General features: G+C 35.6%; 1 protein-coding gene across 4 annotated transcripts in view; it reads right to left on the bottom strand.

The window, feature by feature from the left end:
* The window catches only part of DCC (DCC netrin 1 receptor), a 1,143,392-nt gene that overhangs the window by 277,508 nt on the left and 839,436 nt on the right, over positions 1-26,448 (bottom strand). For all 4 annotated transcript variants that reach the window (XM_043558863.1, XM_043558864.1, XM_043558865.1 and 1 more), the window contains exons 10-12: positions 20,439-20,587; positions 18,624-18,762; positions 11,697-11,746 (exon numbers count right to left, since the gene is read on the bottom strand). In XM_043558863.1, the coding sequence (XP_043414798.1) occupies positions 11,697-11,746; positions 18,624-18,762; positions 20,439-20,587 (338 nt within the window). The remainder of the gene's footprint in view (positions 1-11,696; positions 11,747-18,623; positions 18,763-20,438; positions 20,588-26,448) is intronic.

Below are 26,448 nucleotides of genomic sequence, written 5' to 3'. Positions count from 1 at the left end.
AAAATGTATATCATCGGTGTGAGAAGAATGTCTGAGTAGTTAGTAGATATTATGTATAGCACCTCTTTTTAGTATTTCCTTTCTCATCTCTAGTGTATCAGTTGATCTCACACTAAGAAAGTTTAAGGATTGAATATTGGAAATAAATGCTCTTTTCAAACGATTAGATTTTGAAAGGAAATTGAGATCATTGTTTTGTGATTTCATCTACGATGTGAAAAAAATATTTATTATATTGGTGCTTTTTTATCCCCTAGTGCACAAATAATTATAAACCACTTGAATGACAAACTGTAAACCAAACAGTACAACCTGGTAAGAATTCCATGCATTGCCAGTCAGGTAACTTAACTTGCTAAAGCTTTACTTTGAAGCTTGTATTTAGGAAATTATTGAATTCTCATATGAACACAACTATTAAAACTCTTCAGGAGGCTCTCCTAACTTTAAATCATTATCTTTGAATTGACACTTAGAAAATAAGCATATTATGTGTTAGTTTTAAAAGGTAGCAGATGCAAGGTCACACAGCTCCTCTTAGGTGTTTTTTTAGGCTCATCAGGGAGAAATACATGGTTGCAAGAAATAGAATCTTGCAGGTAGGTTCAGCCCAGGAGAAACTGGGAATCCAGGGGCATGTCTTTTTGAATCCCCTTCTTAAAAGGTCTCCTGTCTTGACACTTACACCCACCTCTTTCCATGGTTTCCACACCTAGTTTTGTTGTTCACTGGATGGGTGAACTCATCTTCCAGCTTCTGATCTAGACCTTACCTTCTTCATGGGAACTAATCCCATTGAGAAACTAAACTATTTGAAGTCAAAGCTTATTTTGAACTCCTTCTCTTACAAGGCCCTATATATAGGAGGAAGTGGCCAAATGACCAACAACCCTAGCCGAGGTTCAAATCTTAGTGCTGTCACTTCCTCCCTGTGTGGCAACATGGCTCATTACCGAGCCTCTCTAAATCTCAGTGGCCTCTCTGGAAAAATGGAGATATTGATACAATCCACTGACTTAAACCACTTTTTCATTATCCATCACCCCTGCTCCTATACCCTCTTTTTCTGCCTTAGCTTTGAAGAAGTGAGTATTCTTTTTAATGACTCCCTGGCAAAACCTCTTAAGTCACTCTATCTCTTCTCCCGTGGCAAACTCCAAACAAAATAAAACCCAACTATCTGCCTACCTCAGGCCAGCAACCAAGCAACCACCCCGGAGAGAGGAAAACAAACACAATTGTGTTGGCTAATTTCACTTTAAATTCATGACAACAAATCTCAAATGGCCAGGCCACACACACTGCTCAGCAATTATAATTTCATGTACTTTATGATTCTCTTTTCTACAGCCTGAAATAACTATTTCTCATCGTGTCCCCCATCTTCAGACTCTCAATACTTGATCCTTCAAGACTTCACACGTTGGTGAAGACCTTTTGTTCTACTTCTCTTGCCTGCAAAATGATATAACTGCATCCACACCCACTCCCTCTGCCTTTGCTCACCTTACCAACACTGAAGCATTGACTCCCCTCCGCCTACATGCTGGATCCTCTACCTTCTTGCCTACAGGAAAGATTGCACTCTTGCAATTTTCCACTCTTTCCGTTGCATCACTAATTTTCCCCTCTATGCTGCATTACTTGCAAAAGTCGCAGTATCCCTTATGTTGAAAAAGGAAACAACAACAACAGTAAATAAGTAAAACAAGCAGTAAAATCTCTTTCAAGCCTACCACGCCCTAAAGTTACCATTCATTTCCTGTTGCACTGCAGAACAAAACTCCACAAAAACATCATCTGCGGTCACACTCTGCAGTACCCTCGCCTTTCTCTCCATTTTCATGCTCCCTCCCAAGTGGTCGCATTGCTGTCATTATTTTACTGTATTTTTCATCAGCACTGACATAGTTGGCAGCATTCTATCTTCTGTGACACCATCCCTCTTTGTTTTCTCTTACCACTCTTGCTCCTTCTCATCTGTCCAATCACTAAATGTGCAGTGTTCCAAGATTCAGCCATTTGGTTTTCTAACTATAATCTCTCCCTAGGTGTCATTGATATGACAGTGACTCCTAAATTTATATATCCTGTCATGACCTGTCATCAGACCTCTGGTCTCATATGCCTGATTGTCTACATGATTGACATCCCTAATTGTATGTCCAGTACTTATCTCAAATTCAAAATGTCCAAAAACTAATTGATTGTTCCCTCTAAACCAATCTTTTTCTGCACTCATCCTTATCTCATTAAACAGCCCCACAGTGCACTCATTTCCTGTAGCAAAGATCTAGTCTCTATCGTTGATCCTTCTCTTTCCCCTGCCCTTTATATCCAATCCATTAGCCAATCTTATTGGTTCTAAATGCAACACACATCATGATTTTTCCCATTTCTCTCTTCATCGGCTGTAATGACTCCCAGGTCCCAGCTACAATCATCTCATACAGATTACTCAATTGTCTCCTAAACGGTGTCCCTGCTTCTACTCTGCCCATCCCCAATAATTTTCCTCACAGCAGCCAATGTGATCTTTTAAAAAGAGATCACTCCCCTTTCAAAACTCTTTTCATCATCCACAGAATGAAATTCTAATTTTCAGCATGCCCTATAAAGCCCCACACGATCTGGCTCTGACCCAGAGATCTGTGATCCATGCGTATGACTGTTATTTCAATCATGCACGGACGGTTCCCCTGCCAAGGTTTTTGAACTAGCTATGAGCTTTATGTGGAATGCCTTATCCTAAATGTGCAACAAACAAACAAACAAACAAACAAACAAACAAACAAAAAAACTGGCCGTTTTCATATTCTTGAATTCAACACGTGTCACTTTCTTAAAAGGCTTTTCCTTGAAATCTGATTTAAATTTGGTGCTTCTCTATCATATTATTGTGTTTAGTTTTCTTCACATAACTTATTCTTGTGTTAATTGTTCAATCCTTTGTTTGCTTATTAACCTGCCTCCTTGTATTTGAATTTACGTAAGGTCTAGGAAAAGAGGAGATTTGGCTGCCTTCGTTGTAGCTTTTCCAGTAATAAGCTCAGTTCAAAGTTAATATTCCAGTAATAAGTTTAACAACTAGAACTTATAGGGTTATTATAAAAGAAGTAAATAAAATAGTATTTTAAGTGGTTAGCGCCTTGCCAGGCACAGAATACCTGCTGAAAAGTTAGTTACCGGCATTATTATTGTTAGAATTAGGTGCTCCTTAAATATGTATCAAAATGTTAATTAAAATAACTCATGCTAATGTCTTAAACATTTCAGATGAAGGATTTGTATTTTAACAGTTGTTTTCTAAGGTAATCAATATTTTAAGCTAGACAAGTAAATTAAGTTTTGCATGTAAGTGAATGTTTCAACATCTCTAAATTCAAATCACTACTGGTAGGACTGAATCTATTCATGTCCTCTAACTAATCAACCATTCCAACCATAAGGGCAACTTCCTTGAACTAAATTAAAATCAGAGATCTTATCACTAGACCTAGGTTCATTTAATTTAGGCCCATTATTAAACCTCCCACTTTTCAAAAATGTATGACTTGAGGGAAATCTCATTAAACTTCATGGGGAGGCTAAAGTGAGCTTTGCCTTCAGAGTCAACCAGAAATGGAGCCATTAGAAATGTGTGTGATGAAGTACAAATTACAAGGTGATATTAAAGTGGGGCTAGAACTCCCAAGAGGGTGGTATTTTACCATATATTTTAGTCTGTTTCTCCAAATCCTTTCTGCAGGTATCCTAGATGGCAGTAATGAGAATAAATTTGGAAAGAACAAAATACAATAACCCCCAAACACACAACAAAAAATGATACATGTAAGTATTTGAAACATTCTAGAAAATGTTTTTGTAATCCTGTTTACATTATAAAAAGTTTATATAGATGTGGAGATTTTTTTGAGAGAGAGAGAGAGAGAGAGACAGAGAGAGAGAAAAAGAGAACAAGTGCATGTGTGTGGTATGGAGGGGCAGAGAGAGAGAGGGAGAGAGACAGAGAATCCCAAGTAGGCTGTCAGCCTGGAGTCCAATATGGGGCTTGAACCTTATGAACCCTGAGATCATGATCTGAGCTGAAATCAAGAGTCAGATGCTTAACCAACTGAGCCACCCAGGCACTCCTAGATATGGAGATTTAATCATGCCTCTAATTTACTCAAATCCTGTCAGAGAAGTCATGGGTCATTCTCAACTCCATATTCCATAGTTATGCACATAGGCACTTTGTAAAGACTCTTCCTAGATTTGCTTCTAGTTTTTTTATAAATTTAGTTTTTCTTCTTTTTATACTTAATTTATAGTTTTACTTTATTTTATTTTTTAAGTGTATTTATTTTTGAGAGAGACAGTGACAACACAAGTGGGGAAGGGACAAAGAGCAAGAGAGAAAGAAAATCTCCACTCTGAATTGGAGCCCAACACAGGGCTGAATCTCCTGACTGTGAGATCATGACCTAAGTCAAAATCAAGAGTCAGTTGCCTAACCAACCAAGCCACCTGGCACCCCTATATTTTTATTTTAAATTAATTTTGTGGGGATGAGTTAGCTCAACTTATGGACTACATAGTTGTTTGGAATGTGTATGATATTACCAAGATAAGTAACATGGAAAAGTTTTAAAGATAGTGTTTAGTATAAAAGGCATCTATAAAGAAATCATTTGACCAAAACAGAGTTAAATACTTTTCACAGCCTTTAGTATCTCTAATAGGGGACTTATATTTCACACAACTTTTAAACCATACAACATCATTGCTGGGAAAGTATCATGAGTCAGTACTCTCCAAGAACAGCTCTGAGAGAATGAGTGATAGTGTGATACGAAGATATGTTTTGAATTTATGGTGTATTCTCTTGTTCAGCTTATTTACAGAATGTATTTAAATTGGCATGGTGCATTTAAATTATTTAAAAATTGGCTGTTTATTTATTTTTACTCTCCTAATATCCTTCCCATCAGAGTTTATCCATTCACTGTGTTTTCACTAGGGAAAAAAAAAAAGATGGAAACTGTTGATTTATTGGAACTCCAAAAGAAAATCAAAGGATCAATTTAGCTACTGGTTTACTAGCTAAATTGTGATGGGATATGAAATTGATCCTGGTGACCAAATCATGTTTTCAGAGTCATTCCAGAACAATCCCATGCACCTATTTCTGGTTCCTTATTATTAACTATGCCAGTTGGTTTTGTTAGTACATTTTTAAAAAAATAATTCATAAACGTGGGACCTTGGAAACAGAAGTATTCTGAAAGCAGTATCAATAATGGAAGTGAGGTATTTCTTCCCAGCCAATTAAAGCATCTGCCTATATTCTTGACTTCTATGATTCATTAGATCCTTCATTTCCCTGCGAAGATATAAAACTTTAAGAGTGTTCTCATTTCTCTATTAAGATAAAGTAAAAGGCAATCACATTTCTTTTCATGAATCAGTCCACTCATTTTTTATAAAACAAGTCAGGTCGCAGAAAGTAGCATGGTAGTTGGCAGGGCCTTGGAGAAAGGGCCCTTGGCCTTGGAGAAATGGGCCATTATTATTTAATGGGGAAAGTTTCAATTTGAGGAGATAAAAAGCATCCTGGGAGTGGATGGTGGTGATGATCTCACATTGATATGAATGTACTTATGTCACTTACCATACACTTAAAAATTGTTAAAATGGCAAATTTTATATGTATTTTACTACAATAAAATGTACCTTTTTAAAAAAAATTTTTAAATGTTTTATTTATTTCTGAGACAGAGAGAGACAGAGCATGAACGGGGGAGGGGCAGAGAGAGAGGGAGACACAGAATCAGAAGCAGGCTCCAGGCTCCGAGCCATCAGCCCAGAGCCCGATGCGGGGCTCGAACTCACGGACTGCAAGATCGTGACCCGAGCTGAAGTCGGACGCTTAACCGACTGAGCCACCCAGGCGCCCCAGAATGTACCTTTTTTTTAATGTAAGCAGGATAACAGATATCTGAAGATGGGTTCCTTCCAAATTACAGACCAAATAGTTTTATTCTTGAGGGATTTCTCATGAATTATTTCATGGTGTCTGATTTTAACACAACATTAAAACTTATAGGGAGCATATTCTACAAATTCTAGGCAAAAACAGAAAGGCTAGACTATAAGAAATACTAGAAAACATTGTCTTCCTTATAGTTAGGTTCCTACCCTCATACCCTTCCCAAGACCATTTCAGTCACATTATCTATGCTCAAAGAACACTAGTGTAATGCATCAGCGAAAAATAACTGAAATAAATATAAGAGATCTATATCCATTTGAACTGAATTGATGAATAACTGGACCACACACTATAATCAAGCAGAAATTCTCTGTGTATTATGATTAAAAACCCCAGTGTGAAGTTTGGAATATAAACATTATTGTAAATACCAGTTTCTAATTTATCTTTGCGTGGTATGAATCACCTAAGGTCTCCTATATGTCCTCTGTCTCCACATTAAATGCATTTCAGAAACCAACTGTATATGTTGGAGGAGGACTCAGAGCTCTGGCTCCAAATAACTCAGTGGCCAAAGTGTATTTCATGAAGGATTTAGGATGACAGGGAGCGAAACAAACAAAAAGTTTGTTTTCATGAGATATCTGAGACTTATGCCTATGTGCAACATACAAGGGGGAGATCAGCATTCACAGGAAGCATGGTCAGACTGAAAAACAGGATCTAGAACACCTGTGTGAGCAGTATGTTTTCAGGGGAGATGAGGTACAGTAGAGAGTGGTACGAATTTAAGTGCCCTGTAGACAGCCAAGAGAAGAAACCTTAAATCGGGGCCGGGGTGGAGGGGGGGCACAGAGGATCTGCAAATAAATATTATAACTCACACCAGCTCTTTGTTTTTCATTCTTCCTCTTTCCCCTTTCCTCACTTTTACAATTTCCATCACAGTCCCTAACAAGTGGGTATCCCAGTTGGGAGTCAAACTCAAATGACTCATTCAGCTGTCCACCTAACTATCAAGTTCTTTTGATAAGAGAACCAGTCCAATGACAGGAGACAGAGACCTTAGTCAAACTCATTCTGTCACACCACATCTTCAGAAGCAGACCCCTCTGAGGTTACCCAGTGACACAGCACTTAGATTATCTCCACGTCACTTTTTGTTTTGTTTTTCCCGAAAGAAAAGAAAGGAAGAAAAAGAGAAAAGAAAGAAAAAAGATGTTAAAATATCTGGGGCAAAAATGATCAGTATGTTTTCTGGAGTTGGAAATTGCTGTTTTAATTCTCCCTTTGGGTAGTGTTTAAGTAAAGGGATTTGAATGATCAGTAAACTAATTTTCAAGTTACTTAAGCATGCCAAAATATGCTGACACACAGGGGAGTGAGGAACTAAGACACAAGAAGACACCAGTCCCTTTTCTACTGTTGCAATTAAGACATCACACAGATTATCAAACAGTGAGTGACTAACTGGGTATTAGCTTTTGGAATGCAAAAAAAAAAATACATCCACATAGATGTATCTGGTATCCAAGGATAAGAATTTCAACACTAGAGAGGTGCAAAGATATAATGAAAGGAAACCACTATGATACATTAAAAAAAACCTCAACCTGAACAAGAATCCATGCCTGATGATATACTGGATTTTGTTTATTTTTTTATTTCATTCTTTGTAACCAGCCTATAGTCTTAATCAATAAATATCTGAACACATGTGAATTGAGTCCAGTATACTTTAATCAATATACTTGTGCAATTTTCTCTAATTCTGTAAAGATAAAATGATTGAGAAAAGGCCTAACAAGTGATATTTCAGTAATAGATGTTTGGAGCCATACAAGATTTTAGAGATTGTCTCTCCAACCCTCTCATGTTAACAGTGAGAAAATAATGTCAACTTTGAGGAGTTATAATAGATCAAATTTGGTTAGATTAAAAGTGAATTTTCTCTCATATGTTTCCCTATTAAACTATTAATTCCATGAAGGCAGAGACTGGATATGTATAGTAGGTGTATATGCAGTGTGTATGTATGTATAAATGCATGTGTGTATGTATACAGTATATAGTAGATATATCATAAGTACACAGTAAATGTTGAATGAATCGATGAAACTAATCGTGACTTTCTAAGATCTCAAAGAGCTAGCACCAGGTCCCAGCATCCTGAATCCTAGCATTCTCTAAATATTCTTATTCTCAGAACTTTTGTATTGGAATATAGGAAAATGGTTAAGTACCAACATAAGCCCTTCCAAGACTATACAAATTTAGGCTTTATATTCTAGCCAACTAATTAAGTTGTAATATTTATTTCTTCAGGGGTGCCTGGGTGGCTCAGTCATTTGAGCGTCCGGCTTTAGCTGAGGTCATGATCTCATGGTTTGTGAGTTTGAGCCCCGTGTTGGGCTCTGTGCTGACAGCTCAGACCCTGGAGCCTGTTTCAGATTCTGTCTCCCTCTCTCTCTCTGCTCCTCCCCCACTCATGCTCACGCTCTCTATCTCTCTCTCTCTCTCAAAAATAAATAAACATTAAAAAAATTAAAAAAATTTACTTCTTCAAATAATAATTGAATTTCAAAGTAAAATCTTAAGAAAATTATTATAAAGTTTTCCCAATAAAACAGTTACATTTTAAAGTCCATAGTGTAAAGCATTATTTTCTCTTTTTTAATGAAGATGTTATTTCTTGTAAAGAAATTTTAGTATGAGAAATAACCACACAATCATGACTCATTATTACCTAAAATCTAGTATCTATAGGTAAAGCCATTTCTTCAGAACAAAATTTGTGTTCATTGTTAGCTTGCAGAAAGAGAATCAAATCTGTTCTATGATTATAGCTTTATAAAGGTAATCTGCTGTATGGGGGTTTTAAGGACAATAAAGTAACAATTTCTTTTGGTTCTTTTATCTAAATGTGTAAGAACCTTACTATTGACATAATCTAAAACAGGATTTCTCAGTCCTATTGGCTTACTGGGAGCCAGAACCTTAACAAGTACCTCTAAATGGTCATTTTATACCATATAAATGGTCATTTAAAGGGCCATTTTATACCATTAAATGGCCATTTTATACCATATAAATGGTCATTTATACCATTCACTGAAGTGAATTTTCACTTTTATGTACAGAAATGCTAACCATCAGGGCACCTAGGTGGCTCAGTCAGTTAAGCATCTGACTTCATCTCAGGTCATGATCTCATGATTTGTGAGTTTGAGTCCCACGTGTGCAGAGCCTGCCTGGGATTCTCTCTCTCCCTCTCTTTGCCTCTCCCCCACACATGCGTGCATGTTCTCTATCTCTCTCAAAATAAATAAACCTAAAAAAGAAAGAAATCCTAGCCATCTGTGTGCACAGATATTAACACCACCAGTCAATTCTCATTGACTGTCAGTAAAAAAATGAGTTATGTTCAGTAATTGCAATGTTATATAGAATAAAAAATTTTAAATATGGCTCTGTTCCTTCTATATTAAATAGAAACCTCAAGTAAAATGAATGACATAAATGTTTAATTCTTTTAGTTTAAAGATAATACTACTTACATAACTAAAATATTCCTTTTTAAATAAATTTTGTTTCTTAAAATGGCAATAGCCAGGGGTAAATATTAATATATTTGAGAACTTTTCTTTTGTTTCAAACATAAGAACATCAAAATATAATATTGTTTTTGTCTTTTTCCTCCTCATCATCGGGAATAAAAACAAAACAAAAGTGTTTTTGCCATCTAGTTTCTTTCTCCTTGGTAACAATCCAAGAATAATCCAAATTCATAATTTATATTTCCATAAAATCTAGGAAATAAGATAACAAAGAGAAGGAGAGGCTTTCCAGTGCCTGGGCCTGCTGTATTCATTCTAAAAAGCTAATGAACAAGTTAAATTTTCTAGCAGTGCAATGTTCCAGATATAACCTCAAGAGGATAGAAACAGGAGTGCTTATATTTGGTCGTTGCAAGCATTGCATATTATAGAAAAGGACAGGTTGGGATATTTGTATACACATATAGAAATCAGTTGAAAATCCAATTTTGTGAAACAGGAATTCCCCTTTGAGGGAGGTAAAAAAAAATCCATATTTAAATGTAGTCAGCATCCAAGGTCATTCAATAATGCCTTCTTCACATTTCAGAAGAAAACATTCATCTTTTACTAGAGTAGACTTTATGGAATAAGAGCACACATACATACACATAAATAGCTTGTATCAATTTCTATATTCTGTCTTGGAGGAAAGATGTGAGGCAGGTGAGAACTCTGATAAAAATAAGTAATTAAAACAATAGAATCAAAATGTGTTTTCCAAATTTCACTCATTAACAAGCTACAATAATTGTAAAAATCTACTTGACTATGATTTGGCATTCTCTTAATTTGGATGGTGCATCTGTAAAACATTTAATGTTGTTGCCAATAAAAATATAGTTTTTAGGGAATACTTATCTCTGGTTATTTTCCTTTAGCTTTTTTTTTCTAAGTTCATTTATTTTACTCCTTCTAATTTTAAACTTGTTTTACTAGTTCTTATCCAATATAGGGACTAAAAATAAAAGAGGCTAACAATTTTAGAGACATTTCACCTGTTCCAAAAGACAAATTTATTTGACAGAGGCAAATCTGTTCAAAGTCACAAAGCAGGGCTTCAGCAGAGATTTCTGCAAAATTTGGCAAGGAATTGTACGTTGAGGGAAGTAATAGCTACCGACACAAAGTTAGGTCCTATGTATTTGTTATATTACTACTTCCTCATGATAAATCAATAAGGAAAGCATTAACATTCAAATTACATGAGTATAGAAACTGAGGTTTGTTGAGGTTAGAGACTTTTCTAAGATAACATATAGGTATTAAAAGAGAAAGCTAGGATAAAAACTAGAGTATGACCTTCTCTAAGACTCCTATAATTTCCCTGCTGTCTTCCAGAGCTTAGACACCAGTTAGGCTGCCCCCCCCCCCCCCGCCTCCACTCAGTGAGGTTCAGGGATAGTGAAATTCTTTCTCTGAGAGCACACAACCAAGCGATGAAAGAGTCAAGCCAAACCAATCCTTGTTTGCTTCACTGTACTATATGCTTTAGCTGATTTTCAAACCCAAGGCACACTTGAAATAAGGAGATGTTTCTAGCAAACTGATTTCTGGCATTAGGTTCCTTATCTTCAACTATACCTAGTTTACTTTAAGTCCATTTGAAAGTTATATCAACTTTCCAGGCCAGGAAAACACTAATCGATGGATAACACTGTTTCATAAATATAACCTTATTGGACCTCAAGAAGGGCCTTCAATGTATATATTTACAAGTAAAAAATAGAGATTATGATAAAATATTCCATTCTAACTAATCTGTCAGGAAACAAAGTCTCTATTCTACCTCTCTCAACGTGAAGACGTTCATTTCTTCGTTCAAGTGCTCTAACACATTATGTCCTATGTAGCCACTATAGGTAAATGGACATCTTTGTTTCCTGATGGAATAGACTTTAATCACTGTCACATTCATAAAACTGTGTGCTGTTAGTAAACAAATGTTTCCTTTTATTAATTCAAGTGTGGTTGAAGAAGATGAGGAATCAATGCCACTCACTCCCTGTGCTGTTCTGGAACATTTCTTCACATGGAAACCACCCTGCCTCCCAAGAAGGTGAATGAATGGGTAAGTGAAAATTACACATGTAAGTACTGAAATAGTGAAACTTTCCATGACTTACCCTTGAATTAACTACTTCCAGGGAGACGTTCTGAGGCGGGGCACTTGGCACTAAAAGGAATAAAACAAGGTGAGGTGGTTACTGCCAAAGTCATAAAAGAGAAACAACAACCCTCTGTGAAAAAAGAAAGCATGACTTTCACAGTTCATGATGATAATTAGGTAGGCTGATCCAGGTGGCACTTCAAAATTTTCCTGGAGAGATGGAAAATAACTGCATCTGTTTATTTGTTCTTACTTGGTAGGCCCGTTATCCATATAGGGAGCCCCCAAAACTGTTTGGTAAGAAAGCACCTGCCGTGATACCAAATACTGCCATTTAATTACAGCTTTCTTATTATTACCTTCCCAGAGAAGCCAATAAAAACACACCGGAGATTTCCTGGAGTGGTTTTAAAGGCTTAAGATGTTGTGCATTTCAGGATCTGCAAGGTTTTATTATAAAATATGTCATTCTAATGGTCAGTCATGTTGCTTAATCCCCTTAATGCAATCTTTATTATCTCTTAAAAAGAGAAAAGATGAAATACATCCCTCTTTTTATCTGTATGTAATTAAACCTATGTGTCACAGATGCAAGCAAGTTATCAAATAACATTCGGTGAGTCAATTCCAGGAACAAAAAAGGCAGTTTAGTTTTCTTTGTAGATTTTCTGTTTTTTTTTTTTCTCTTGCTTGCATTTTGATTGCCCGATTCCTTCATGGGAAAAGGAAGAATATATACAAATTTTTTTATAATACTTGTAATAAATATTTACTATATCAAAAAGTGAATATTCTGTCGTGTGAATAATTCAAAGACAACCATTCGCTGAACAGCTATTATGTGTAAGACACTATCTTAGATGTCTTGGATAAATCATAAACAATGTTTTTTGCCCCCCAAAAGAAATAGAAGTAGCATTCAATAAATGCTTAACATATGTTAATCTGTAAAATACAGTCCCTATTTGTTCATGACAAATTGATTAACAGAGAAGAATTGCTCTTAGCATTTTCAAGAATTTAAAAGCCATTTTCTGTCACATTTCCCCTTCTTTAACTTGAACTTGGACAATATCTATATTTCTATAGGGTACTTGTATTTTCCCCTGAATTCATTATGCCCTACTCTGAGTTTACTTTCTGAAAGTATTCACCATGAGGGTATATGTCTCATTAATCTTTACAGCCTTCAAACTGACATTCAACTAGTATTTACTGACTCAATGATTACATGAAAAAACAAATACTTACTTAAATATTAGCTCTTGGACCTTCCTGGACACCATAAGAATTTTAGTCACTTTGTTTTGATTTTGAACTTCTTATCTTAGTACTTGATAAAAGCTGTGGCCAATGTAGTTTGTGATAAATAACACTCACTGGTCTTATTTTCATGAATTAGGTCAATAATCCTTTCAAAAAATATTTTATAATTTAATAAATAGATTTTATTATTCAACTTACTTTAGTTCATATTATATATTTTTTTCAAATAAAGAATATAATTCCCCACAGGGACCAGGAGTTTTGCCTCTTTGGATGCTGAATCCTCAGTATCAATAGAGTGTCACATTCAGCAAATATGTGTTGAATTAATTAATTAACAGAGAGATTATAAGAAATAATAAAACTTTTTATCATACTTAGAGTTTTAGTCATAACAAGCTTTCTTTTTGCAGTTTTATTTTTTTTAATTAAGGTATAACATACATATAGTATAATGCACAAATCTTGTATGCATGATTGGATACAGTTGTATGTGTGTGGGTGTGTTCGCATTTAAACACCACCTAGATGAAGATTTAGAATATATAGTATCCTGGAAAGTTCATTTGAGTTCCCTCCCAATCAATACCCTTCTAAGAGTAACCACTATTCTGACTTCTAACACCATCGATTAGTTTAGCTTGCTTTTAAGCTTACTAAAAATGAAATCAGTTATTATTTCTAGGCTGATTTCTCTTACTCATTATTATTTCTTGAGATTCATTCATCTGTTGCATCTAGCAGTAGTTTTGGTGCTTCTGTTTGTCTTTATTGCTCCTACGTATTATATCATACGACTATTCTATTTTATATTTACTCATTCTGTTGATGAATGGCCTTCGACTACTTTAGATTTAGGACTGTGAGACTAAATCTCCTATGAAAATTTTTGTACATGTCTTTTGACAAACAACTACACTCATTTTCTTCTTTATATACCTTTATATACCTAGCAGTGGAAATCCTGGTAGAAGTAAAACCTCTATGGGGGTTATACATATGTAAACAAGGAAAAATATACATATGATAAAATTTTCCAAAGTGGTCCCACCAATTTACACTCCCACTAAGAATGTAGCAAATGTCCAGAATCTCCATATCCTTACCAACGTTTGTTTTTTCTGAATCCCTTCCATTTTAGTCATTTCGTAGGTATGTAGTGTTTTTATTTGCTTTTTCTTGAGGATCAGTAATGTGAAGCATCTTTTCACATGTTTGCTGACATTTGGATGCCCTTTATCGTGGAGTTTTAAGAGTCTTTTTTTTTTTTTTACAGCTAAATTTCCTTTAAAACTCATCTCTAAAATTTTCATTCCTTTATCTTATATTCTATGTTCATGTTACTATGATTAAAATATTAAGATTTTTTTTTCTCTATAGCTAAAATAGTCAGAAGGGCTCTTCTGCATTTGGCAAATTTCCTATCTTCTCGACTCTTCTCAAATGTTATAATAATGAAATGGACTTCCCTAAACTACCTTCACAGACCTGTGGACATTCCCAGTCTTCAGGAAAGGGAAGAATGCAGAGGCTTTAATAAGACCATCTCTACATTCTGTTTCTGTAAAAGACGAAGTATTAGAGTAGGCTGGAAATAATAACAATGTGTGTGATCAGAAAAACTAAACAGACTGACATCCTCACAATGAGGAAGAATTTAATATGATCCATATTTAAATTATGCTGTAAAGCATTGAAAATTAAAATAGGCACCAACTGAAAAATGCTAAGTGCTCCATCATATAATTTCACAAACTTCTAGCACATGGGCCGTTCTTGACTTATGTAATCAGGAAAAAAGTAGAGAGTTTATTCTACAGCATTTTTAGTTGACAATCCCCACTCCCTCCCTCTATCAATTCCCATATTCCTGAGATATAAATAGATAAAGTAGATAGGATTAGATGCTTGGTGGAAGGAAGTAGGATCTACATTTATTTGAGCTTTTCTTTATTTGACTTCCCAAGATGTTTCATTGTCTCATGAAGCAAAGAGGAAAGCCATGGTTCATTGTTTTCTCTTCAAAATGTCAAGCAATTTATCATTTATAATAGGTTGGTTAAGGCTGATCAGAGATATTCAGTCTAGAAACTCCCTCAATATGGTGAAACATGCTGATTTGATACATATGATGATGATATATTCTGTATAGTAGATAAAGTTCCCACATTTGTAAATCAATCTCCATAGAGTCAGGTACTTGAGTTCCTCCCCTTACCAAATGTGTGCTGTCCTGTACACATACTTTATGGATTGAAATAATTCATATATAATTATGAGCTTTGTACTTTCAGCAATTGATACAAGAACTTCATTATAGAATAAGGGAAACTCAAGATTTTTCACATTAAATCTTGCTTCTTTTCCTACTAGCTTGTGATCTGACTCTGCTGCTTACCAGGCTAGCTTTTGTGACCTCTTTCTAATATTAGTTTTGTCATCTGTAAAGTAGAAAAAATCATAGCATCATAAGGATTAAAGATTATTAATGCAAAGTGATTAGAACAGGGCCTTGTACTAATAAGTACTCAATAAATACCAGTGATAACAATAAAAAGCACATTCTTATAGTTAAGCTTGTCTATGAAATTGGGTCCCTCTGCTTATGGGCACAGAGCAAGCTGACATGGAAGCTCATAAATATTAATTGATTCATAAAATCTTTTAATGACCTACACTCATCAACTGGTTCAAGAGAAAATATTTGGGAACAAATTGGTAAAACTAGTTACATTCCGTGCTATTAGACTGCCTAAATCTGATGTCCATCTCAAAGGGTTTAAAGAAGCAGATCGTTATATACAAATGATACAGTAAGTGGAGGGATTTGAATGAAAAACAATTTTTCTTCCCAGAAACACAATTAAAGCAGGCTAAATTAGAGATGAGAGCTTATCAGGACAGAAATCTTTATAAGCATTTTAGCATAACAGGAAGACCATTGGATAATTAATTCAGAAAAAAAACCCATTATTTGTATTTCATTTTTGCTTTTATTTAATTTTTCTCTGGTCCCAATATCAATTTTATGCTATCCTCTGACCTGATAAGAAACATGGTGCCCTCAATAACATGCATGTATTTAGGCACAGTCATCTATTAAATTAGTCACATAAATGGAAAGTTCTAAAGATAAGTCTACACATAAAAACAATTATATTGTTTGGCTTAGCTATCTGATTAATTCAGTAGATATTTACTGAGATGATGAATGCAGAGATGGACATAACAGCATTCTTCACATTAAAGAACGTGTAGTATACAGAGAAAAAGTGACACGTACATTGTCATAGATAATATTTATTGAACACTTAAATATATGCCATGTTCATATTTTTGGTGCTTACATGGATTAGCTCATCTAATTTCCACAACATCTCCCTTTTATAACATCAGAAAGTCAAGGAGAAGACAGCTTTACAACTGAGGACTAGAAAGTAGCAGACTATGAAAAGTGATTAAACATGTATCTTTGTAGGATGTGTGACTACAGCATGGGCAGCTTCAACAGAGAGAAGACATCAGCATGAGCAAAAAGAAGGGGACTGGATAATAAGAGAGAGAAAGTCAAGAGTGCAGGGGTTTTTGTTGGAAATCCAAAGAGATGAATTGATTATGAAGGAGATTGCAGACAAGTTTCAGGAGCCCACTCTAAGGGGCCATTCAGTTCCTGCTTTCTCCTATCAAATGCATCGATAAAGAGAAGTTGGCATCCTTTGTACAATGATGCTTGCTGGGTTAGGGTCATGAAATCCTTTTATTTAGTGACAGGCATTTTCTAAGTCCTAACTGTTACAACACTTAGAGATAATCATTCTTGGACTAATGAGTAATAATCTATCTCTCTCACTTATGACATTTAAAACCAAAGTGGAGAATAAGGCCACAGTATTACAGTTCAGAGTGTGAATGAAATCTACATAAATTATGTAAAATATTCATTTTCATTTGTTTTCCTTTTATTTTTATAATTATAAGTTGTGAAGTAATTTATTCTGCCAATAAATATTCTATTCCGTCTTCAATAACAGAATCAGATGGATGGGCATTAAAAACGATGCTGAAGTGGTGTTACATAAAAATTTTTTTAAGTTGAAATTGCAAATGAGCATCACTCCTGTGTCTTCACTGCACTGTCCTTAATAACATGCATGACCTTCCTCATTCCACTGATACTGTGTGAAATATCCGCCCAGATACTTTTCTAGATTAAAGAATGATGGATTGGTTAAGGAATCACAAGGTAAAGTCTTTTTTTCCCTTGAAATTCAGCAGATCAATAATTTATAGAATTATATACAACAACATGGAAACCACTGCTGAAAAGAGATAGCTTGTTGCCTTTTTAATATTCATAGAGGCCATCTCTGCATCTCTACACCTGCTTGAATTTCTACTAGCCCCACATCATATACTCTGCTGTCCTTTATTTTCACTTGTCATTAAATTTCCCAACATTTCATTATCCTTTTCTTAGATGTCTAGTTTCCTCTGCTACTGCTTTGCCAAATCCATCTTTTTCATTAAGAGTTCTTCCTCTCTTTTATGACATTTAAGAAAATATGTCTAATATTTCATTTGTTGGGCAAGGTACAGCTAAAATTATGCACTTTCATATTTAGTTTTAATACCTGAAATAATGGATTATTTGGCCTAAATCTTATGACATATTTTCAAATTAAGAGGTATACATAGGAGGGCTGTCCATCATTTACACCTTTAGTCATCCACTCCTCTTTAGAATGAGAAATAAAATGAAGCACACCAATGTAAATTAGTCCACACACATGCACAAATGTGTCAGTGTTTACAAACATTAAGAAACCACCCCCCAAAAATAATTTGAACTCTTAGGAGTAGTCCCACGTTTGAAGATAACCTACTAATATGATAGGAAAAGACAGGATAAAATTGGCAGAGAGGGAAAGGATAGGACCTGAGGTCCCTGGGTGGAGAAAAACACATATTTTGGAACAATGCTGGGAGGAGTGTCTGACCACAGCACACCCCCTCAGGCATAAGGTTCCTCTTAAGAATGTAACAGATCCCACCCATTCTGGATTTCAGGTTTTCCCTTCAGGTTTCCCTAGGAATTTGACAGAAGACCTAAGTATGGCCATAGGCTACCCCTCATACAATGGAAACCAGACAATCAGGAATTGACAACCTAGCACCTAGAGCTATCAAGCCAATAAGGGTAGAGCCTGAGAAGGAACAAGGGGAAAGGCTGGGGGAGGGTTGACCAGAACCTTATAAAAGCAGGACCCTTGCCTACAGTTCTTGGGCATTCACTTTCAAATGCCCCCTCTCTGTAAAGAGAGCTTTCCTACTATTCCTCCTTTCTAATCTTATACTCTAATAAACTTTTGCCTGTTGCTCATTTTGTGTCCACCTCTTCATTCTTCGAAGCAGCAAGACAACGAATCTTGGGTATTGTGGTAAAGAATCCTGCAACACTAGGAAATCCTGACACAGAGCATATAATGTACCTTTTGAAAGAAAGTTTAAATTTAACCATAATAGATAGTTTGAGTGAAGTAGCCAAATTTTTAATTAATGCTAATATATGCCATTAAATTTTAGTTCAAAGGCCTTAAACATGCAATCCATGGCATACACGCAGTATTATTTCATTACTATCAAATATGTGAGTCAAGTTTCACCATTTAACACTTACCATCAGAAAGTGTAACCACTGTTATGTCATCAGTAGATACTCCTGGCCCATAGCGATTATAAGCTAGGAATCGAAGAGTATATTCCGTGAATTTTTTCAGGCCTTCCAGCTTATAAGATAGTCCATCAACCTCTATATTCTGGAGACATAAAATGTCAAACTGTTATTCAGGAGGCACATTAAAGCAGAAATGGCATCCATTCTGCGCAATCAGTGAATTGGATATTAGACTCTTACTCATAGAACCACGCTCTAGCCTTATAATGAGTTGTTGTAAAACCTAACTTGTGACACACACTCCCCCACTAAATTCCAAACCACTCTGTAGACTCCTAGTTAAAATAGCACCATGCTATTTTTACAGTCATTAAGTTCCAATGTGTTTAACACCACCCAATACATTGAATGGTATGCAATATTCCACCCACATTCATACTGACGGGCAGAAGGCAACCTGTGAATCCATGGGAACAGATCGTTACTCCTCTCCCCTAAATGGAATAATTCACTAAGAAACAGTGGATTTCTTCCTTCCCTTGCTGAAATATACCCATGGCTCTTGAAACTGACAGATACTTTGCCATAATCTTTATCTCTCACAATGCTGTGAGGTGGGTTGGAACTGTTTTCAGTACGTCACAGCAGCAGAAATGAGGTACTGGAGGTGAGGTCATTGAGAAACCAGAGCCAGTTTGCTGTAGAAGACCCATTATTAGCTCTCCACAATGATGCTCACACTCACATTTGTCTCAGGTAGCATCACTTCTGAATTTTTTTAAGTGGATTGGTGAAATGCATTATGGGAAAGACAAAAATGTATAGAAAATTGAGAGAATGGAAAGCTGAAAACAAGGGCTAAATAGCATGGGGACAGAAAACAAACAAACAAAAAGACCAGGATGAATGATTGTAAAGAAGGAGCTCTTAGTAATTCCTATTGCTCAATATAACCTAGGACTTGAACTATTTCTGAATAGGGCTGTTGCAAAACATCTTTAAAAAGCAAAATCCCTATCATGCAGTTTATGTGCAAGCAGGAAGACCACAGTACACTTGGCAAGCTTCACAACATATCCTGAGAACTCTGGTATCCCAAGATAGGCTATTGATTTTTCTTATTTACCTATGCACTTGTCTATATATCTTTTCCCACGTGAGGTTGAGAAACCGGAAGTAAACATCTCAACAGTCATATATATGTCACAAAATAGAATTGTTGACTTTCATGTGTCTCCCCCCCTAAATCTAATTTGCCTGTTTTCAAGTATCTGCTCAAACCATAGATTACAAGCAACTTGAAAGGAGGCAAGTAGCCTTCTGGAGTGAGGCTTATTGAAAACAATGAAAAGTGATAGGTGACTACAACCTAATGGTGAGGAAAGGACAGAAATAACTCAAATATATAGAATGAAAGCAGCAAGCTGACTGAGGCCTTTGAATAAGAGATCAGTCATCCTTAAGACAAGGACTGACAATGCAAATGGTTTCTCGGACCAGATAAGTTAACATAAATGTGGCTATGCTGGCCCAGGCCACTAGCTATTACAACTAAAAAACAAAACAAAACAAAAACAAAAACAAACAAAAAACATTCTTTGTAGTGATTTCATTTCATTGTCCATTTGCCTCTCTTACAACCAGAATTCAATTAAATTTCAATTAAATTGCTTAACGTTTCTAATAATCAGTATTTAAAAATTATCAGCTGTCCAATTAACATGGTGGACTGGACCAAGAGTTTGCAGATCTCCTCCTATGCCTCTGGTCCTAGGACCATCCAATAGGTGGCAGCACTGGGCCCATTCCCTTGCCTACCTGTTCTTTTCCCGTGGACACCTCAGTGCAGAACAATCTGTAACCTTGGACTGGACCATTTGCATAGGCAGGGGGTTCCCAGGTAATAAGAATTGAGGTAGGTGAGGTAGATACAGCTTGCAGGTTTTCTACTGGCCCTGGAACTTGCACTGTGTACAAAAGAAATTGATTAGTATGAGAGGGTTCTCTTCCTCAAAACAAACAAAATTACATCTTTTACAGTTTAGGGATATTATAGCCCTATGTACTACTTTAAGAACCAAAAGGGATGAAAAAATAAAATATAAAGTAACGAATTTTAGAATCATTTCACTTAGAAATTCAGGAGAGGGTTTATATTAATCTAAATTACGTATTTCATTTTACAGTTGAGGAAATTGGTCAAGGAGTCTAAATTACTAGGAAAATGATGGAAAAGGAGTGGGATTGTTAATCTAAGTTCTTAGTATGGAAAATTTTCCACTATGCCAGCATGGCTTTGCTTGTGTATGAATAATAACTACAGAAGGAAAAGAGAAAATACAATTAGAATACTTGTATATCATGATTCTACTTATAATTCAAATGAACAGCACAGCTATGGATAATTTGCCACATCTGTATTTAAGTCAGCATTTTAAAATCTTGCCCAATTCTATGTCCTTTAAATTAATATTGAGATTTAATTTTCAGTTTTACTTTCTAGTATTCTATTTCCTCTCATAACTGCTACTTTACTTAATCAAGAATAAGTAGCTTGTTCATTAAATAAATTATATAGCACAGGTCCACAATTGCTTAACCAAAACACTTGTGTCCAGATTTGTTTTGAGATCTGGAAATTTTCAGATTTTAGAAAGACAATATGATGTATGTACAATGTTACATTTAACATCCCAAGTGGGGTCTCTGTTTGCACCCTGTTATCAAATCACACATTTGCAGCAAAATATATGATATTCACATCAGACAAAATTATTAAAGACTATGCTTAGTGTAGCATAAGGGCAGATCAGTTTTGGGTATGTCAGGAGTCAAGAAATTCCTTCATATTCCAGATTTGCAAATTTTGAATTTGTGCATACTTTTTTATTTATAGACCTGAAAACATAAATATGTGGTTTGTAAATTGTAAATGCCATACATCGTAATCTAAATTAGTTTCATCATCACAGATATGATGACAATTTTAACAAACATGCTGTATATTTTCCCCAGCCTTAGATCCCACCTACCTTTGAACACATGCACCTTTTAGGCCTCTAAATAGAATTTTGTGAGCTTAACATCCACAGTAAAAATCTGAAACTGTGGCCGACAGATATCTGATAACACAACTCCTTAGATCAGTGCTGCACCTGTGTCCCTGGATCAGTCATTTTTCAGAATTGATTCCATGGAGCCCAGGCTCCACCAAAAGAGATACACATATATACATATGTGTATACATATACACATATATACATTGTATGTATGTATATACATACATACAAAAGAGATACACATATATACATATGTATGTACATATACACATACATACATATACACTTATGTATATATATACACATATATGTATATATATTCTCTCCCTATATACATATATATTACATATTTATTATATATATAGAAAGAGACAGAGGCAGACAGAGAATGTGAATCCATTGTTACACACACCATAGCTCTTTACTCCCAAATATTTTAGTGCATATTTCCTAAGCATTAATTTGTACATAAATGATATTAACTTCAGTACATTTCATATTAGTACAACACTTTTATCTAATCTTCATCTGCATTCCAATTGTGTCAACTGACTCAATAATGTAACTTATATAGCATTTCCTTCTCCAGTTCAGGATCCAGTCTAGGGTCAAGTTTGCATTTCAGCGCCATAACCTCTTTAGCTGGCTTTAAGTTGGAACAGTTCCAAAACCCATCTTTATCTTTTAGGTCATTTATACTTTTGAAGGTTATACCCCTTTTTTAAATTAATTAATTTTTTTATTAAAAAAATTTTTTTTTAACATTTATTCATTTTTGATAGACAGGGAGAAACACAGAGCATGAGCAGTGGAGGGGCAGAGAGAGAGACACACACACAGAATCCAAAGCAGGCTCCAGGCTCTGAGCTGTCAGCAGATCCCGACTTGGGGCTTGAACTCACAGACTGTGAGATCATGACCTGAGCTGAAGTCAGAGGCTTAACTGACTGAGCCACCCAGGTGCCCCTAGCCCTTTTTTTAAATTCATAGAATATTCTTTATTTGGGTTTTGTTTTTGTTTCTTCATGTTGGATTTAGGTTATGCATTCTAGACCCAAATGAGACATGAGTGATGTCTATACCTCAGGGCATCATGTCCAGAGGCATAAGACCTCTTTCCCTCCATGGTAGGTAATGTTAGTTCTGAATACCTGGTCAAGGTGCTGCCAGATTTCTCCACTGTAGCATTAACTGGTCCCTCTGGATCCCCCCACCTCAAGCCCCTCTCCATTGCTTATAGCCAATAAGCAATTTTTGGGGAGATACTGTCAGGACCATATAAATATCATGCTATTTATCAAATTCTCTTAGAATTAGCATCTATTAATAGTTTTGATATATCAATTTTTAGCATGGTGGTTACAAAATGTTTTGTTTTGTTTTGTTTCTATTCAAGGATTTCCTCCAAATTAGCCACTTGGCATACTACATTCTATTATAAGCAAGAACCCATATGTCTATTTATGTTATCTCTTATTGGTATGGGCACATGGATTTCTACTTTTTTATGGTCTATAATTCATATTTGTCTTAAAGACATTTTGGTGTTCAAATTGTCAAGTTCAAATCTGGCCAGTGGGGTCCTCTTTAAGTTGGTCCTCTGTCCTTGTAATATGACATATCATTTATTGAAGAACTTTTTGTCTTCCTGGCATAATATATTCCAGGCTCATCTTGGTCCTGCCCCAGTTCTGGAATCAAACATGTCTCTAAATATTTCTCATTCCTTTTAGTGGGGAATGGTATTCAAGACAAAGATCTGGATGTCAGCTCTGTTCACTGCTGCTTAGTTGTCTTGCTGCTAGATCCTTCTGGTGAATGAGAAACAAGAATGTATATATACTTATGCATACACAAATGCATTCACACACACACACACACACACACACACACACATATATATATATATATGTATATATATATATATACTCAAATATATAGGTACACAGGTGCATTTTTCATGACTTGACAGAGATGCCTCCCATTCTAATCCATCTCTCCAGAGTTTGTTTTTGTCTTCTCCATTCCTCTTTTATGTCCTTTCTTCCATAGGGAAGATTCTGGCTTCCAAAGAGTTGTATTCTGACAGACACTTTATGAGAGTGCCTTCATCTTGGTACTCTTCCAGGAAGGGGTAGTTTTTCTATGAAAAATTCCTTATTACACAAAGAAGACTTCAGTAGATAATACTGAACAAAGTTCACATTGATAGAATTAGAACTGTATTATGTTGACCCAGACATTTTGTTTCATGGGGGAAAAAAGAAAAATAAAAACTTGCTCACTGACATTGTTCAACTGGATTTTCAAAATAGGATGTTTTAAAGAACAGTAACAAAAAAAAAACCACTAGAATTTTCATGCTTCTATGATTACTGATATATTCACAATGACAATGTAAACATTTCTAGAAGGAAGGTTTTCTGATTTGGAATCTATTTTTCTAAAGAAGAAAGACAAAGAAAGGAGCAAAAGAAAGAATTGAGACTGAGTGATCTGCTTAAGTTATATGTTAAGTGTGACATAACCAGGATTTTGAAATTTCACAGAGCATATATCCCTGTGGCCCAGTGATGTATAAAGTTTTAACTGAATGTGTCTCTTCTTGGTCTACTATGGCTAAACTGAAAAGGCATTACCTATTTAAAAAAATGGCTCATTATGGAATCCAAGACTAAGATTTAAAAATGGCCAACATCCATTGGAATGTTGGGAGCTATTACTCCTGCTGTGAGATGTTACCTTCAAGGAAAGTTTCCCATCTCCAAAAGGCTCAGGAGATGAGTGGGTTTCCCTTTCTTGGAGAAAGGAAGGGAAGGCAATGTTTGGGAAGTTTCCACTCTTCTGTTCCACTGGAATACAAAGGGGTAATGGGAAGAAAAGCCAGACACCTGTGAATCTGGAAGGCTAAGCTGAGGGTGCCACCTAGCATAATGGGGGTGGGAGTGAACAGCCTGCCAGACTAGACTCTTTGAGTATGTCACAATCAGATATGACAACCTCATAGCCACTTTCATCAGGCATCGTGAGGAGAATAGACAGCCTACATGGATGTCCACAGCTCCAGGCAGCATCCCCACAAAAGCTACCAATAGGCCACACTCCTCTCCTGCTGAGCCCACCAAGGGCTGCTTAGCATCCAGGTTCCTGGTCAGGAGAATGGTCAAAACTCTCCCCTTAGGTTTCCAAATAATAATAGCAGTTGTCTTTTTCACGGGGATATGCACAATGTTAGGCATATACAACATATTCAATGTGTGTCAAATGAATGACTTTATATACAATTACCAAATGTTACCCTAAATAACAAGCCTAAAATAAAAACAGCTACTCTAACAGTCTAACTCATTTGATTTTGTTAATTCAGGATTGTTACTCAAGTGATCAGAAAACAGTGTTTTTCTAACATACTTGGTAAGAACTAAGGTTGGTATATTTATGTTTGTTGTATGCATGTGAACCTAGGTACACTTTGCCCACTGTGTAATTTGTTTATATGCATATATAATTTGGTTACCTACAGGACACCATCAGGTGGTTAAGTACCATAATTTGGTCAGTTCTCACTGGTAGTGCCTACTCTGATTGTCTGCTCACCAACTGAATTATTCTCCCTTCCTATTGGTCATCAGACAGTATCAGGGAAAAACATGAGCTTGGGATTCCAGGAGAATTTTAAACAGAGATAATAGACATAGGAAGTAAAAAAGAGCATTCAGAGCATTTAGTGTAAGCATGCACAAACAAGAGTATATGTTTTCACCAATTCCAGCCAAATGATAACATTCTCTTTGTTTTTATAAAGTTTCCACTTGTCCACTTCCACTTTCTACTTCCAAGGATTGCATCTTAGTACCAAACTGTTTGCTACTTTAACTTGTGCATTTTTGTTTTTGCTGTGTGTTTTAAATTTTTTTACTTATTTATTTATTTAGAGAGCATGAGGAGGGGAAATGGGCAGAGGGAGAGAGACAGAATCTTAAGCAGGCTTCGTACTCAGCATGGAGCCCAACGCAGGGCTCAATCTCATGACCCTGGGATCATAACCTAAGCAGAAAACAAGAGTCCGATGCTTAACTGACTGAGCCATCCAAGTGCCCCTAACTTTATGTTTTAAAATAGAATTTATTTTATGATCTGATTGCATTGTTCTTTAACATTATCATATATTAAAATTAAAATACCATAATGTTGTTATTGTTCCAAGTAAGTATAACATCAAAACATCAAAAAAAGTACTAGCAAATGATATATTAATCATATTATCAGACCAAAACACTGCTTGCATATGGGATATTTTTCTTTACAACATTCCTGTCTAGTGTCAAGACTGTTTCACATAAGCTATTAAACGCTTACTTTTCTTCACAACAGTGCTATAAATTCAAATTTGTGAATTCCCTGATATTTTCCTTTTGAATTACAGCCCAAACATAGGTCTGTGGATAATATACTGTGTTGATGTTAATTGTGGATGTACACATTTTTGTACATCCACACAAATTTGTGTATTTATTCAGGTCTGTATCTATATATTTAAGCATAGCTTACCTGGTTTTACATATGTGATTTATTATATACATATTAGAAGGAGAGAAAGAGGAAAAAGAGAGACAAAAATGTTCAACAATGGGAATTATATGAGAAATCAATACTGTTAACAGCTTCAGCCTTCCATTTCATTACGTTTTAGCATGTCAGTCAAGAAACTTAATGGCCTTAACTGCTCATCATTTCCAAGATGTCTTTAATAATCCTCACTGATCCCC

This window comes from Prionailurus bengalensis, chromosome D3 (genome assembly GCF_016509475.1).
Source record: "Prionailurus bengalensis isolate Pbe53 chromosome D3, Fcat_Pben_1.1_paternal_pri, whole genome shotgun sequence".
NCBI classification, from domain to species: domain Eukaryota; kingdom Metazoa; phylum Chordata; class Mammalia; order Carnivora; family Felidae; genus Prionailurus; species Prionailurus bengalensis.
This window is presented reverse-complemented; position numbering and strand designations above follow the sequence as displayed.